Here is an 18,017-nt window from a genome sequence, read left to right on the forward strand (position 1 = left end):
TCGACGACCGTGGTTATAAGTTGTTAAGTAGTTTATCTTGTTATAATTCTGTAACAAGAAAAGGAATCTTGTAAGTAATCTGAAGTTGTGTTGCTAGTTAATTGCGTACTTCTCGAACTTTACTTACCCCTCCAACGCTCGTTTGACAGTTCGGTGTTAACTAAGGTTGTATGGCGACTGTTTGCTGCTCTGCGTCTATTCCTTGTGTTGTATGAGTGAGAAGGTAGGAGATGAGGGGAAGGAGTAGGGGTAGGAGGAGAACAGTGGTTTTGGAAGGGGAATGTCTAGCAGAGTCGCAGGGAGGAGTTGTGTTCTTTAATGTTCCATGATTATTATTTGTTTTGGGGATGAAAACTTTGGCAAAACTGTTTTTTTCTAGATTAAGCGTTTGTAAAAGTTTAGGTAATTATTTGTGTAAAGGATTTCTTATTTAGATTAAAATCTGAGATTAGTCACTTGCAATGAAATAGCCAACCAGACTAATACAAATAAAAAGAACAGATATCAGAATCTCAAAATTAAAATCAGTAAGATATCCAAAGATATTTGGTTCTTGAAAGAATGTTTCAAATTTAAGTTAGTACCTAGGTTTTTAAAGTCTGTACAAAGAAAAAACTTATCTAATTCAAAGGTAGCTAATACTCAAAACAATATAAATGAGATCTGGCTGAAAAGTGAAATAAAATTACTCTATAGGAAGAAATCGTTTTTGAACAATTAAACCGAACGCACTTGGAAATTTTGCAACAATTGTCTCCCTTAGAATGGAAATCTATCTAAAATTATATAACAGAGAAACTTGTTGATGTTTTAGACAAGAAACAAAAAACCCTACATAACAAACTTATACTCTTAAAAGAAAACAAACCAATTCCTAACAAAATTAACAATAGGGCAAATAATCCTAATTCTGACCTAAAGAACATTCCCACCACTACCAATCTATCAAACACAAACTTCACTGATAATGAAATGAACCTATTCAATAAAGGTTCAAAATTTAATTGGCCTAACTCACAAAAAGTAGAAGATGTAATCAAGTAGTAGCAGAAGTTGAATCTAACTTGAATAAATTGATGCCAGATTTACAAAATGACATAAGATTTGAAGTTAAAAAGAAGCTCCCAAGGGAAATAAATGAAAGTTCTAATCCTACTCTCACAAAACAAATAATGACATTAAAAACAAAGTTAAGCAAAAATAACGTAGTTGTTACCAAACCAGACAAAGGTGAAACAACAGTCCTTTTAAATAAAAATGACTATATTGAAAAACAGAAGAAATCTTTTCAGATAAAACCTAAACCATAGTAAACCAGGATCCCATAAATAAGATTCAATGGAATCTAAAAATTATCCTTAAGAATTCAACTTTTTAATTTAATGAACAAGAGAACCAAAAAATGATAAGTATGAATCCAAAGTTACCAACGGCTAGAGCATTACACAAATTAAATAAACCCAACATACCCATACACCCTATAATTAAGAGTAGAAATAGTCCTACGTATAAAATATCTAAATTTATACATTACTTCCTCAAAAGACATTACAAGTTCAATAACGAATCGACAGTCAAAAATTCAATAGAATTTTGTAATAAACTAAGTAAATTCAACTTACAACCACAACATAAAATGGTTTCATTTGATGTAACCAACATGTATCCAAATATACAGTTTATAGAAACTATCAATATCATCAAACACAATCTCCTTACACACAGTAAATTAAGTAAATGTGAAATAGAAGAATTCATTAACTTGTTGATATTTACCTTAAACAACAATTATTTCATATTTAATAAAAAGATTTACCATCAAACATGCTTGGCAATGGGAGACCCCACATCGGGCATACTGGCAGACATACACTGACTGACAGAGCAAATGCAACACCAAGAAGGAGTGGTCCGAACTTTATGCCAATTGCAGGGTAGACTGACGTCACTGAGGTATGCTCATGATGTGAAATGCGCCGCTGTGCTGCGCACGTAGCGAATGATAAATGGGACACGGCGTTGGCGAATGGCCCATTTCGTACCGTGATTTCTCAGCCGACAGTCATTGTAGAACGTGTTGTCGTGTGCCACAGGACACGTGTATAGCTAAGAATGCCAGGCCGCCGTCAACGGAGGCATTTCCAGCAGACAGACGACTTTACGAGGGGTATGGTGATCGGGCTGAGAAGGGCAGGTTGGTCGCTTCGTCAAATCGCAGCCGATACCCATAGGGATGTGTCCACGGTGCAGCGCCTGTGACGAAGATGGTTGGCGCAGGGACATGTGGCACGTGCGAGGGGTCCAGGCGCAGCCCGAGTGACGTCAGCACGCGAGGATCGGCGCATCCGCCGCCAAGCGGTGGCAGCCCCGCACGCCACGTCAACCGCCATTCTTCAGCATGTGCAAGACACCCTGGCTGTTCCAATATCGACCAGAACAATTTCCCGTCGATTGGTTGAAGGAGGCCTGCACTCCCGGCGTCCGCTCAGAAGACTACCATTGACTCCACAGCATAGACGTACACGCCTGGCATGGTGCCGGGCTAGAGCGACTTGGATGAGGGAATGGCGGAACGTCGTGTTCTCCAATGAGTCACGCTTCTGTTCTGTCAGTGATAGTCACTGCAGACGAGTGTGGCGTTGGCGTGGAGAAAGGTCAAATCCGGCAGTAACTGTGGAGCGCCCTACCGCTAGACAACGCGGCATCATGGTTTGGGGCGCTATTGCGTATGATTCCACGTCACCTCTAGTGCGTATTCAAGGCACGTTAAATGCCCACCGCTACGTGCAGCATGTGCTGCGGCCGGTGGCACTCCCGTACCTTCAGGGGCTGCCCAATGCTCTGTTTCAGCAGGATAATGCCCGCCCACACACTGCTCGCATCTCCCAACAGGCTCTACGAGGTGTACAGATGCTTACGTGGCCAGCGTAGTCTCTGGATCTCTCACCAATCGAACACGTGTGGGATCTCATTGGACGCCGTTTGCAAACTCTGCCCCAGCCTCGTACGGACGACCAACTGTGGCAAATGGTTGACAGAGAATGGAGAACCATCCCTCAGGACACCATCCGCACTCTTATTGACGCTGTACCTCGACGTGTTTCTGCGTGCATCGCCGCTCGCGGTGGTCCTACATCCTACTGAGTCGATGCCGTGCGCATTGTGTAACCTGCATATCGGTTTGAAATAAACATCAATTATTCGTCCGTGCCGTCTCTGTTTTTTCCCCAACTTTCATCCCTTTCGAACCACTCCTCCTTGGTGTTGCATTGTCACTGTCAGTCAGTGTATATATGGACCATTTAGAGCAAAACAAAATAAAAACAAACATAGGACTCTGTCTTTGGATCAGGTATGTAGATGACACTTTTGTCATAATAGTAAAAAAAAAATTCTAAATTTCTTAAATAATATTGACCCAAATAAAAAATTTACGAAAGAAGACGAAAGCAACAACTCAATAAACTTTTTGGATATTAAAGTAAAATGAATAGGAGATAGGTTCAAATTTCAAATATTTAAAAAACCATCATATGCTCCTTTAACGATAAAAAATGATTCACTCCATCCAAAAATCACATAAACAAGCGACTTTTTTCAGTTTGGTTTATAGAGCCTTTAAAATTCCCCTCTCAGATACTAACTTAAGAAAAGAGCTCAAATTGATAACAGATCTGGCCTCAATTAACGGATTCAAAATAAATATTATCAATCGGATCATCAATAAAGTAGAACGAAAGTTAGCAACTAATCTTACTCCCAAAAAAACTAAGAAGTCTAAAAATCGCAACATTTACATTCACTAATCCAGCCATTTATCAAATAACTAATCCTATTAAAAAACGAGAAGTTAGTATAGCGTTCAAAACACAAAATACAAACAGAAACATTTTTTTCAAATACAATAGAATACCTGCCAACTTCACAAAACGAAAAATCGGGAGATTTTGATATGAAAATCAGGAGATACAACTAGTCAAAACTGCTTATTCTACATGTCTTGCGCAATGCAGGAGTACTTTTTTCTGCTATTTGCTTAACGTCGCACCGACACAGATATGTCTCATGGCGACGATGGGATAGGAAAGGCCTAGGAAGTGGAAGGAAGCAGCAGTGGCCTTAATTAAGGTACAGACCCGGGATTTGCCTGATGTGAAAATGGGAAACCACGGAAAACCATCTTCAGGGCTGCCGACAGTGGGGCTCGAACCCACTATTTCCCGATTACTGGATGCTGGCCGCAATTAAGCGACTGCAGCTAACGAGCTCGCTACAGCAGTACTATTGTATATCATAGTTATTATCTCAAAACCAGACTGTTGCCATATGAGGCTACAAAGCTAAAATTTACACATCTCTATTCCCTCACAGGAAGTATGAGAGTGAGATGATCGGTCTCTGATAAGCCTTTCAAAAATAGTATGTACTCATGCTCCACACATGTGAATCAGTCATGCACTCATATACCATTACTTAGCAAATGCATAGTTAATATATTGCATCACGCGCCCGCGCGATTATACTAAGCGCAATGCTATTTTTATGAAGTAAAATTCGCCAGAATTGTCTACAAATGGCTCCTAAAATATCTTTAAAAAAGTCACTAGTCGCTATCATTGATTTTCTGTCACTAAGACTCCAAATCTAGCAACTAGTCTCTACAATCGACTAGATTGATGTGAACGAACACGAACATAGCACGCGACAACAAGAGATTGACAATCGATATGCAGGTTTCAATAAATATCGCACATTCGCGCACATTTCTCGTATTAACAAACGTCGATATTGCATTTGAAAGCCGTCAATAAGCAAAGAACTTCCGACCACTAGCGTACAAAGATGAAATGGTGAGATTTGAAAACAAATTTTTGAAGTTCACCAAAAAAAAAAAAAAAAAAAAAAAGCTAAACTTGGGAGAAATAAAAGAATAATTGGGAGGTGGGAATAACTGTCGAAAATCGGGAGTCTCCCGCCTAAATCGGGAAAGTTGAGAGGTATGTAATAGTATAAATTCTATCAATAACCCTTATCTAAATTCTGGCATCCATAGATTAACCTGCGTAGAGTATGAATGTTCTTATGTTGGCCAAACTGGCCGTAGCCTTCTTACAATATACTTAGAACACATCAACGTTGCGAAACACAACAAACATTCTGCGATGAGTGCTCACATGAGAATCAGGCCACCATTTTACAACTATAGAAAAAGACCTAAAAATTATCAAAAAGACAGAAAAGGGAAAATTAATGATAGAATTAGAAAATAACTATATCCATTTAGACCAGCATTTCAATAAAGGAAAAAAATTTAAATGATGAAATTGAAATAAGAAATCCTTCACACAAATAATTACCTGAACTTTTACAAACGCTTAATCTAGAAAAAAGCAGTTTTGCCAAAGTTTTCATCCCCAAAACAAATAATCATGGAACATTAAAGAACACAACTCCTCCCTGCGACTCTACTAGACATTCCCCTTCCAAAACCACACCTACTAATAGTTCTCCTCCTACCCCTACTCCTTGCCTCAACTCCTACCACCTCACTCATACAACACAAGGAGTAGACGCGGAACAGCAAACAGTCACCATACAACCTTAGTTAACACCAAACTGTCAAACGACCGTTGGAGGGGTAAGTAAAGTTCGAGAAGTACGCAATTAACTAGCAACACAACTTCAGATTACTTACAAGATTCCTTTTCTTGTTACAGAATTATTACAAGATAAACTACTTAACAACTTTTAACCACGGTCGTCAATTTACATCCCTTTCAATCATACATTTCTAAATCTGCAATTTCAACGTATGGTCACCGACATCAACAAGAGCTATTTATTCAACAGCACTCGCCGTAGTCAAATGACAACAAGTGTTTACATTTCATGAAGATCAATATTATCCTGTTACAAGTACAATTATCAAATCGACAAGATTTTGAATCTTTATAGACTCTTATCCTTAAGGGATATTAAACTTTCACCAGACCTCATTGCAAAGAAATTTTGAAATTTAGTTTTTAAAATTGAATTTCACCTATTTCAAAGATGTTAGACATGCTACTTGTTTTAAGTATTTTAGAACAACTCATTCTACCACAATTTTAATGTGTCTCTCCTACTAAACCCAAGTTATTAAGACATGTCACCAAAGATTCTGGATTTTATGATACTCTAGTAAATTAAGTTTGAGTTTATGAAATAATAGTTTAATCGTTTTTGAGTCATCGTTTACAAACGTAACCATTCTTCGAGATTCAGATTTGGTTGATCCTGTCACAAGTTCAATTATCAAATCGACGAGATCTTTGAATCTTTATAGACTCTTATCCTTAAGGGATATTAAACTTTCACCAGACCTCATTACTAAGAAACTTTCAAATTTAGTTCTTAAGATTGAATTTCATCTATTTCAAAGATGTTAAACATGCTACTTGTTTTAAGTATTTTAGAATAACTCATTCTACCACAATTTTAATGTATATTTCCTACTAAGCCCATGTTATTAAGGCATGATCAAAGTTTATGTATTTTATGATATTCTAATAGAGTATATTTTTAGTTTGTGAAAAAATGTTTCAATAGTTCTGGAGTCATTGTGTACGAACATAACCATTCTTCGAGATTCAGACCTGGCTGATGATGCTCTGTAAGGGGGCGAAACATGTCCCACAAATAACTTGTCAATTAATGAAGATATTTTAAATGTAACATTATAATGTGTTGAACAGGTGGATTAGAATAAAAACTTTAGTTATTACGAATTCATCAATGTATTGCAGCTCGTGGTGGGCACATCCTGTATTGATTGTTGTCCAAATTTGCGGTCAGAGGGACCTGAAAGTGTAATCATCGAATCACAACCGAACACTCGTCCTGCATGTTCAATTGCAGCAATGTAGCACCACTCCTGGGTGTTGCAATTTCCATTTTCTTCAGTGTATAATTATTTGATGCGTACAAATACTATTCCATTAAATATAAAACTTAATTTAACTAGTTTTTTTGAACAGTGGTAAATATTTTTTTAGAAAGTAACTTCTGTGCTTGCTCTTCATTCTGGTACTTCCAACACAATTTGCACAACTTTATTATAATAATAATTATTACATCATCTGGCAAAATTTGAAAATGTATAACAAATACATTCAAACTGATATACACAGAAAATAATCAATAAAAGCAACACTGTAAGTTATACTTTTCAACTCACTTGTAGTTTATATTCTAATGTTATTCTGTTTTTAGGTTTACATAGAGACTATGATACTCCTCTTCCAAGTATTTCACCGTATCCTGAAGATCCTTTTTTTTTTTTTCCTTCGTAATCGGCAGGTCATCTGGATACAAAGGAACAAGGTCAAAAATTGAAAATGTCTCACCAATGATGACATTTCTTGGTGTCAGAACTGAATAATATTGGAATGGTATTATTGTATTGTGCAATTTTCTAACGTATACACCACTAAGCTCATCTTTAGTAAATTTTATCCACTTAGCCTCTGTGATTTTTAGTTCTTTATTCTTCATGATGCCCCTGGTCAATGGTTCAAAACTTTTGAAGTTATTTCTGTTCATCTCTACTATTTCATAGCTTCTTGAAATAAAAGATTCTCCAATCATATACTTCCATTCAGAAGGATCGTGGACTGTGGAAACCTTTTTCTGTTTTTCAATTAATGCGAAGTCTCTGTCGCATGGTAGGAAGCTGTGTCCCGAACAGAGAAATTTTTGATGAACTTCATCAAAAAAACCTGAGGTAACAAATTTCCTGAATAGTACAAGATGTAGCCAGTTATTTTGTCCTATGCATTGATCAGACCACACAATAAGTTTTCTGCTGTGCAAACTGCTCGGTTGAAAGTTTTCAGTGATGTCTTTTAATAAACATGATGCTATTTCTGTCGATCCTCTCTTCCCAATTGTTTCATTCCAGATAGAAAGTTACTTTATTTCGTCCCGTGTCATGTGTAGCAAAATTTTTGCAAGACTGCTGGCGTTGGTACTACATGGATAAATGAGTGAGTGTAGGGCAGAACAGAATTTGTTGCAGATCGACACAAAGCACAGTTACATTTTCATTCCTTTCGGCAATTTCACCATCGTTGTGCATGGCTTTATACGCTTGATCGGCTTTGTAATGGTGCAGCATACTATCAGTCTGTATTTTCTTCTGCTCTTCTTCTGTTTGAGAAGCTTGAAGTATGTTAAACAATAAATCACAGTATTTACACGTGTCACTTCATGGAGAGCCTAATTTCAGATTAATTTCATAAAAGGTTGATTGATAGTACGTAAGGCTTACTTCAGCCTCAGGGTGCTTTGATTTAAAGGCTCTGTACATTTTAGCTAAGGTTAAATCAGGTGACAGGTACTCTTTCTCAATTTTGCATCGAGAACAATGGCTGGGCTGCCTAGGGAAGCTGTTTATATGTTCTGTAGCTTTGTTTTTGGTTTCATCTTTAATAGAGTGAGGATGATTGAAATGCATGCTCCTCTCCCTGGTCTTTAGGAACACTGATCCCGTCTTTCATATTTCTCTGCAGTTTGGATACGTCCGTGCAAAATTGAAAATGTGTACATAAGGGTAGTTTTACAAACTTGCAGAGAGGCTAATCTGTAACGAAATGTAGCTTTTTTTAAATAGAGAAGTTGCGTCTGTTAGTCCTTTCCTTCGTCTGTTAGGTTCCTCCAAATCAACACATTTCATTAAATAAAGGGTCTGTTCATCATAAGATAATTTATAAAATTCTAGAAAATAAGACAGTTTTAATTCGTAACTCAATTCTTTACACCCAGACCTCCTACATTTACAATCAAAATTGTATGTTGGTTTCTTATGTTCTTCTATATGCTTACCTCTTTTACTGGTCTAAGCTTTCCCACTGTCCCTTAATTGTTTACGTTTCACATCTTTTCACTCACTGGGGTCACTTTTCCTTTTCCTGCATCTGTTTTTCGTCAACTTGTGTACACTGCTTGGGGATAACAGAACATTACGATCACTACTATCGTCTGATTGCATGACTATGGTGTTGATGTGAAACTAAAACTCAGTAATATAAGACTGAACACACCAGAACAATATCCACACTAGAATGTGTTCATTACACTGAATTCAATTCGTGACATTGTCGAGCGCTCGTGCAGGGAATGATGTAACATAGACTTTTGTTCCATTGTTTTTCAAGTGCATTTCTCATCACAATTTCCAGAATACTATCGCCATCTGTTGAGATGTGTTCGAACTACCTGCAAATACAGATCCAGGACACATCATAGATGTTTGTTTCGTGAATATCACAAATGCCACAAAAATGTAACATAGACGCTGATTCGCGCATTCGACTAAAATATTAATTCCAGAAGCTTAAATTCAATGATCTAATATTGTTATTGGTATATCTTAAATCAACATTTTATGTATATCCATTTGCTATGTCGGTTATTTCAGCATGCAAACTATACTTCGAGTTCATAACTACCCCATTGGGAATCTTTAAGAACCGTTAGGACCAAATTTTTCTTCTGTTAAAATCATTTCTTAGTAAAATTTTGAAGGTATGTCATAATTCCAATTCTTTGTTAAAGTTTCTCCAAATTTTTACGAAGTTTACTATATGTGAGGTTAGGCCAAATAGTATATCTTCACATTAATTTCTACTGTATTTACATCGATATAAACGAAACTTCAAAATTATTAGCTGTCTTAAAGCTAGTTAACCGCATATTGTATGATGCCTCGTGTATTGTTCATGTTTGTTTCCTGATACTACCAGCTGTTTTGATGATGAATAGTTTTTAATTCGTTTTTTGTTAAAATAATACTGATTATTAATGATCATTACCCTATAACTACAAGATGTAATCTTGAACCTTGTCACTTGGTGGTTGCATCCTGAATAGTGAGTGAATTGATTCTTATTAATCTATTTATTAATTGTCATCTCAATACTTAATGTTTAAATAGTTGAGATTTTATTTTTCCTAATCTTTCTTACTCGGTTATAATTTTGGAGTTCCAGAATTAAAGAGCTCTGACACCTTTAATGGTAAACCATTTTCCTTGAAGGTATATTAACTAATTAACTATTTGTTTCTAAGAACTTAGTGTATTTAAATTAAATAATTGAGGTACATCATTCATGCTAATTTTCTCATTTTAATTAATAAATGTTACTTGTTATTTCTTAGTGTATGCATTAAATTTATTTTTATTCGAGTTCATTTCATGAAACACTGGTAAGGAAGCTGAACTATAATTTAAGATCTAGATCCTGGCCTTTTGATTTTATCCATAACATGGGTGGGTTAGTGCTGTTTCCAGATGTGATTATTGTCACCGGTAAGTAATTGTATTTTTGTGACAGTAATTTTGGTAGCAGAGCATGGTTGTATTATGTGTTTGCTTGTGCTACTGATTAGATACCAATGCTGTTGCCTTAAATCTGGAAATTGATAATGGCAGTGCTGTTCATTTAGATTTTCATGTTATCAGCTCTCATTGGCCATGAATCGTGGAGTGAGGTCATAAAACAGTGTTAAATTGCTTTGTAAGGCAAAGGTAACTTGTCTTCTGTTTTTTGTATCATGTAAAAATTGCCTGGTTCCTGAGCCTTATCTATTAAGAAAAACTGAACTCTGTTATGAGTTGTCCATTCGTGAACTGCAATCCACTGGCACAAACCAGGGAGATATTCTTGCTTAAAGGATAACAACCCATCAGTGAATCAAATGAAATGATTAAAAGCCCGTACATCACATTACCTGAATAGAGTCAGGGATCTCTTAAAATTGAAACTCAATCCCAGTTACCTAGAAAAATGTTCAATGCTTTTATGTGATGTTACTACCCTATCATGTGATACTGATATATTAATTACGAATGTTAAGTTGCAAAATTTCTCTATCACTTTTCCAGAATCCTTACGAGACCACGTAGCGTATCGGCCAAGGAAGACCAGATGTGATAGTGTCTGGTGCTCCATAGGCATTCGCCAAATGGGCAAGAACCTAAGACGTGTGCCAAAGTTTCAATCTCACTGCATAGTCTGCCATGGGTAAGGTCTTTGAATCTACCTGGTATGATGCGCACAGGAGCTACATTTGCTGTCATTTTGAGAGCATTTTTCCTTTCTGTGCTTGTGAATCCGCCCTGTTTTCTTATCCAGCGGTTGGCTGGAGTAAACTCTTGATATAGGCATACACCTTTGCCTTTCTGGTTTAATAGGCACCATTTTTTATATTCCTGGTCTCTGAGAGATCTCCTGAGTTTCATGGTGACCAACAGGCCGTCACGTGTCTGCAAATTAGCAGCATTTTTGGTGAGACATTCCATGTTAAGGATGGACGCGCCATGAGCAGTTTCAACTTGGAGGTTTCTCGTTGCTTCAATATTCTTATTGCCAGCTTTGCTGACGATGCTACAGCTATTGATCTGTTGAAGAGCTGCTTCCCACCTGGCACAAAAAAGACCTAGACCTTTAACTGCTTTGTCAGAATGGATCATTGCATCTGGTGCGTCAGCTGGAAGTGATAAAATCTCCTTGAGAGTACTCTTAACCATTTTGTCGGCATTATCTAAAAATCGTTGGGGAATTTTTTCCAGTGGGGTGGAAAGGAACTGCTTCTCTTCGAGAAACGAAAGGAAGTCTTCCATACCTTCGGAATTCCTTCAATCATTATTAGCTTATTTGGAGGAGGTTAAGCCTGCCACTCCATCCCCCAATGGGACGTAACCAAATGTCTCAGCTGAAATGAATATCACTGGCTGGAAACTTGTAAAGCAGCGAGGGCAATGTGACCACCTCCTTGGCGGTCATATCGGCTAAATCGCTTCCCACTATACCCATGTGGCTTGGGAGCCACAAAAACGTCATTTTGGTGTCAGCACTCCACCACCCAGCCAACAGGTCCAGAAACCACTGCACCAGATGGTGCCGCAGGAAACATGCATCAATAGATATTAGCAAACTCAAGGAGTCAGTACACAGGAGAAAGTGTCAACGTTCAATGGACAGCGCAATCCACAGAGTTTCAAAGATAGCCTAGAGCTCTGTTGTGTACAGATAGAGGAAAAAGGCAGTTGCAAACTCAGCTGTAGTAAAGTTTCACAAGGACGCTTTGCCTGGTTGATTCATATGCTGCACTGTCGCAGTCAAACCTGGGCAAAATACGTGCCCTATAAAACCGTAGGAGCAATGGGTAGTCTGCCCTCTACACAGTGCCACTATGCAACACCAAAATATTCAGGTTTTTAGTGCATTTGACTTTTAACTGGCACACATACGGTTCCCATGATAATTTACTATCGAAAAGAAGCTCAAGAAATCTGTGTCAGCTACCATAAGAGTGGCCCCAATTGAATAAACCTACGGATGTGGATGAAGAGTGGGTTTCAGGCAGAAGTGAACAGAGGTCTTTGCAGTTTAAAATCAAAAGCCATGTTCTAAGGTCCACTGTTCCACTCTCCTAATAGTTTGTTGTAATTGTCACTCTGCGACTGCCATATTTTGCGAGCTATAATGCAGAGCAAAATAGAAATTGCAAACAGAGTGACAATGAGAAGTGATCCCCTGTGGGACTCCACTTTCCTGAACATAGTATTGCAAATGTGACCTCCCTACTCAGATACAGAATAGATGAAGAGAACAAAATGTTGCCATAAAAACCAGAAAATTACCTCAGAATTTCCACTGATACAGGACTGAAAGAATGCTATACAGCCATATGGTGTAATAGACCTTCTCTAAATTGAAGAAAACGGCCACTAAATGCTGTTCTCGGAGAAATGCACAGCTCAGAAACCAGATTCATACTCTGTCAAAAGTCCATTTTTCTCCAAACACCACATGAGTAGTAGGTTCACCATCCTCTCAAATAATTTCCGCAGACAGTAAGACAGATAGGTCTGTAGCTTCCTGTATACTTAGAATTTTTTGTCAGGCTTGAGGAGAGGAATTACTATTCCCTCTCGCCACTGTGATGGAAACTCATCCTCTAACCAGATTCAGTTAAACACTCCAAGAAGATAGGAGGCTTTCCTCGCTGGGGTGTTTCAACATCTGGTTATAGACACTACCTGGTCTCGAAGCCATGTCCTTGCAAAGTGCTGCTGCCGAGTTCTTACTCTGTAAAGGGCACGTTATAATCCTCAGATGAAGGCATTCTATCTCCCACTTCAGAGGAAGGAAATCAAGATGGTAATTCCTGGAACTAGACACATCTGCGAAATGACTTGCTAGATCATTAGCAACCGAGGGTGGATCAGTGATGATACTGCCTGCAAAGGAAATTGCGGACACCGAGGATGGTTCTTACACTCTCGAAATGTGTTGAAGTTTAGTCCACAATTGAGGTGACAGGGTATGTGATGGCATGGAAGCTTTTCCATGAAACTTTCTTACTTCATTGAATGAGAATTTGCACCTAAGAGCAAAGTTTTTTAAATGTTACTACAGTAAAACCTCGATTATACGTTCCTGGAAACTACGCTTTTCCGTATTATTAGTTCAAATTACGTGGTCCCACGAGCATCCTAATGAAAACATGTTGTAAAAATCCCGCATTATTCGTTCCTTGAAGAAACTATTTCCTGGATCAACCGTCCAGAAATTTCAACCCCATCAATGTTAAATCCTCGATCACGAGTTTTTCAAGAAACTATATCCTCCGAAAGGACAGTTACAGCATACATAAGGATCTTGGTGTTGAAGTCCCGTCATTGCAGTAATTTGAAGAAGTAGCCTATTGTACTGGAAAAGCGATCGGCGGTGAAGTTGCATAAGGGATCATCTTAGCATCGCATTCGGGTAGTATTGTTTAGAGAATCCTCGGAAATCATAAAGCAGAGAGTGCCGACGACAGTTGGAAGGAGACAGAGCGCATTTTGACAGCTCTGTTTGAAGACAAAACCAGTTTCGTCAAATGTTCGTACTTGCAAAACGTCTACATTATGTCCAGGGTTAGTTGTTTATTTTTTTTATTTTATTTTTTTTTTTTTTTTTTTTTTTTTTACTTTTTCGAGTGTATCGCCGCACAGGTTTTTTGGCAATTCCCTCAGAGCACTGTATGGTCACTGGGCTTTCAGGCAGAAATCGAAACTGTTTCTTCTTAAGTAACACAAATTTAGTATTTTAATATTTTCATATACGACTATGTTATCGAGACCACAACAGATGTTGCACCTTACATACTTCAAGCCATGGGAGGTTTTGGGATTGCCTATTACTGTTTTTGTCGTAATATAAGACTGGGAATTCCATGTTTTTGTATTAAAATGTTATAAAAGCTGCAGTCGTTTTATTTGCGCACGTTACATTTAAAAATTTTGAATCATTTCGCACTCGCACCAACTTGTACAGCGAGCGTGCTTTCCAGCTGAGCTCAAGGTAGCGAATATTCGTAATTTTGGAAATGTTAATGATATTTTTTCTCTTTCCAATTTGATTGTGATTAGTGACGAGCAGAACTAAACATAATGCATTCGAGAACTTGAGGATTGATACTTTTGAAACCATATTCTCGAGTTCAACGGAACCTTTAAAAGTCGATGTAGGCCTAATTTACGCGGTACAAGATTTCCAATAAACTGACTAGGAACAGTAAACTGGTGACCAAATTACAATGAAAGATTTTAAAAAAGGATTATGCCATCATGTTGGACGCTTTTGTATCTAATGTGCTTTATATTATTAGATTAGAGAATGGAAAACTACTTGTGGTCGATTGTTGTTTGGCTTGGCGTTACGGTTATTAGATTTTTCGAAGAGTTTGGCTGATCAAAGTTGCTGAACTGAAAGAAGTTTTCAAAGGAATATGACGAAGTTTTCAGACGAAACTGGCGAAGTTTCCCCGGTAAAACTGAACGTAAAGTTTCTAGAGTTTTAAGTCGTGTACCGGTAATAAACGTTTGAAGCCAGCCCTACGGTCTAACTTGCATGCCTCTCACACGGAGGAGCCGGGTTCGATTACTGGCCAGGTAAGGCATTTTTACCTGGATATGAGGGCTGGTTCCAGATTCACTCATTCTACGAGTACCTTTAATTGAGGAGCTACGAGGGCTATTTTTTTTTCAAGGTCCGATTGGTTACGAAATGAAACAGCAGTACAAATTTGACACTTTTTTATTAGTAACACTTACTGATACATCACAGCTATTTTTCAACATAGTCGCCTCGCAGATCGAGACATTTGTCGTAGCGTGGTACCAACTTGTCAATGCCCTCTTGATAGAACGTCGTCGCCTGCGCCTGTAACCATCTTTGTACGCCGGTCTGCAGCGCCTCGTCGGTGTCAAAACGCTGTCCTCCTAGCCAGCGTTTCATATGAGCAAAGAGGTGAAAATCTGATGGAGCCAGGTCCGGACTGTGTGCTGGGTGATCGAAAACGTTCCACTGGAAACGCTTCAGGAGGTTCGTGGTGGCAGCTGCAGTGTGCGGCCGAGCATTGTCATGGAGGAGGACAATGCCTGATGACCACATCCCTCTCCGTTTATTCTGAATTGCCCGTCGTACACCTTGAATAGTCGCACAGTATGCGGCTGTAGTGATGGTGGAACCACGTTCCATGAATTCCACCAACAGAACTCCTTTCCGGTCCCAGAACACAGTAGCCATACACTTTCTGTTGGAGAATGTTTGCTTGAATTTCTTTGGCTTACTCGGGGAGTGCGAATGCATCCACTGTTTGGACTGGTCTTTTGTTTCTTCCGTTTCAAAATGAACCCATGTCTCGTCCCGTGATAATTTTGTTAAAAAACAATGGTCCTTCATCATGGTAGCGCTGGAGAAACGCTAAAGCGGCACCCATTCGCTGTGTTTTGTGACGGTCAGACAGCATCTTCGGAACCCATCTCGCACAAAGTTTGCAGTACTGAAGTGTCTCACTCACAATTGTGTAGAGAGCTGACCTGGAAATTTCAGGAAACGAAGCACTCAACACAGAAATTGTGAACCGACGATTTTCTCGAATTGCCTGATCGACACGCTGAACAAGATCATCGGTTGACACACGCTTCCTTCCCTGGCCGCCTGCATCATGGACGTCTGTACGCCCTGCTGTAAAGTTCCTCCCTGCTGTAAAGTTCCTGCACCATTGTCGCACTTTGCTGTTGCTCATGCACGTTTCACCATACACACGACTTATTCGGCGATGAATTTCGGCTGCATTGCACCCCTCAGCCTGAAGAAATCGAATTACACCACGCACTTCACACTTGGGAAGCGATCGTTGTAGCCATGTTTACGAGCGTGCTGCACGTTCACTACTGACGGGACTGAGGTGAGGCGCATAACGGTCACTTCAGAGACGTTGCGCAACACATCTGCGCAGCGGTTCATCATATATTCGCGGGCGTTTGACTGTCACGACCGATCGGACCTTGAAAAAAATATAGCCCTCGTATTTAATGATGAGATGGCGGCCCTGGTCTAGAGAGCCAGGAATAACGGCCGAGAGGATTTGTCACAGTGACCATGCATCACCTCTTAATCTGCGGAAGGCCCATTGAGGCTGTAGTTTGGCTTGGTTTAAGGGCGTTTGTAAGATTATAAGTATACATATTTCATTTTTGTGATGTTTAGCCAAATCGTTGATGGTTCATTCGTTCCCGGATTTTCCGTTTTCCCGTGTTGAACGTCCCTCCAAAAACGGAGAATCAAGGTTCCACTGTAAGTTGGCCACAATAGGCTGCATACAATAATGTTTATGAGCGCGACGTTGTTCTATTATAGCAGCTGCAATTTCTTCGTTCCAGAAAAAGACAGAATGGACTCCTTGGTAGCAGCAAAAAAACTTGTATGACAACCTCTTTGCCAAGGTATTCAAGTGTTTGTTGCCATCATTTCTCTCATTTTCATTAGATTATGGTATAGATTGAGTTGGTTGTGAGTTTTATTTTCTCACTTTCCATCTAGACAAGTATAAAACTGGAGTGCATAGAGAAGAGTGGAGGAAAACGAGAAGACGTAATTATAAAAGAAGAAGAGTGGTGGAGAGACAGGCAGCGATGGAGGTCCTTGATTCACAACCTGACCCAGGAAGCTGGAAATGAAGAGGATAAAACTGGTTATGTTAGAGAAAATAAATCTGAAAGTTTGAGGACTTGAGGGCTTGTTACTTGTACGGTGCTTGATAAGACGGCAAGTTATCCTTACTAATGTTCATTTTTATGAAAGAACTAGACTTCTGGTTAACAGTTAACCTTCAACAGTGAAGAGTTATTTCAGCTACCGTACTCATAAGCGTTAATACCATTTTTCTGCATATCCTTGAAAAAGGTAACAAAAAAAATGGATTTATTCAAAGCATTTTTTGCTAGTTCATACATGTAGGTTAGTGTAATAATAATAATGATGATGTTATTTGCTTTACCTCCCACTAAATACTTTTACAGTTTTCAGAGACGCTGAGGTGCCAGAATTTTGTCCCACAGTTCTTTTACGTGCCAGTAAATCTACCGAAACGAGGCTGGCGTACATGAGCACCTTCAAATACCAATGGGCTGATCCAGGATCAAACCTGCCAATTTGGGGTCAGAAGGCCAGCGCCTCAACCGTCTGAGCCGCTCAGCCCGGCATAGGTTAGCATAGCACAGCATAATTTACAGTGTGGTGTTTTGTGCAAGTCGGCAACTCTTATCTCTTGTGTAGTCAAACAAGCATTCACCTGTAAGCCGCTGTTTAGGAGTGGTGTCTCCAATGGTGACATTTGGACTAGAGTTCCCAGAGTCTGACGTAGACGAGTTTGTTGGACTACTCCTCCTGGACACAGAGGCAGTACTCCTCACTGTCTGATTAGGTGTGGCTGGTGTACCAGCCAGAACTTTCTCACATGCCGTCTGCAAAAGAGGAACATCATTTCCACATTGTTAATGTGATTGCTCAAGACATTTCATGCATATATAGTGTGCTCAGTACTGAAGATGTGGAGCAAGGAATTTCCTGAGAATTAAATTATAAACACAATATGGATAAATGCCAATACTTCTCACAAAACCAGAAGGACCAACAACA

The 18,017-nt window shown here is 39.0% G+C and overlaps 1 protein-coding gene across 2 annotated transcripts in view; it reads right to left on the reverse strand.

Annotated features, from left to right (window-relative positions):
- Positions 1 to 18,017, reverse strand: part of LOC136883058 (uncharacterized protein C19orf47) — a 282,706-nt gene that overhangs the window by 254,055 nt on the left and 10,634 nt on the right. For both annotated transcript variants that reach the window (XM_067155204.2, XM_068229576.1), the window contains exon 3: positions 17,671 to 17,842. In XM_067155204.2, coding sequence (XP_067011305.1) covers positions 17,671 to 17,842 — 172 coding nt within the window. The remainder of the gene's footprint in view (positions 1 to 17,670; positions 17,843 to 18,017) is intronic.

Source organism: Anabrus simplex, chromosome 11, assembly GCF_040414725.1.
Source record: "Anabrus simplex isolate iqAnaSimp1 chromosome 11, ASM4041472v1, whole genome shotgun sequence".
NCBI lineage: Eukaryota > Metazoa > Arthropoda > Insecta > Orthoptera > Tettigoniidae > Anabrus > Anabrus simplex.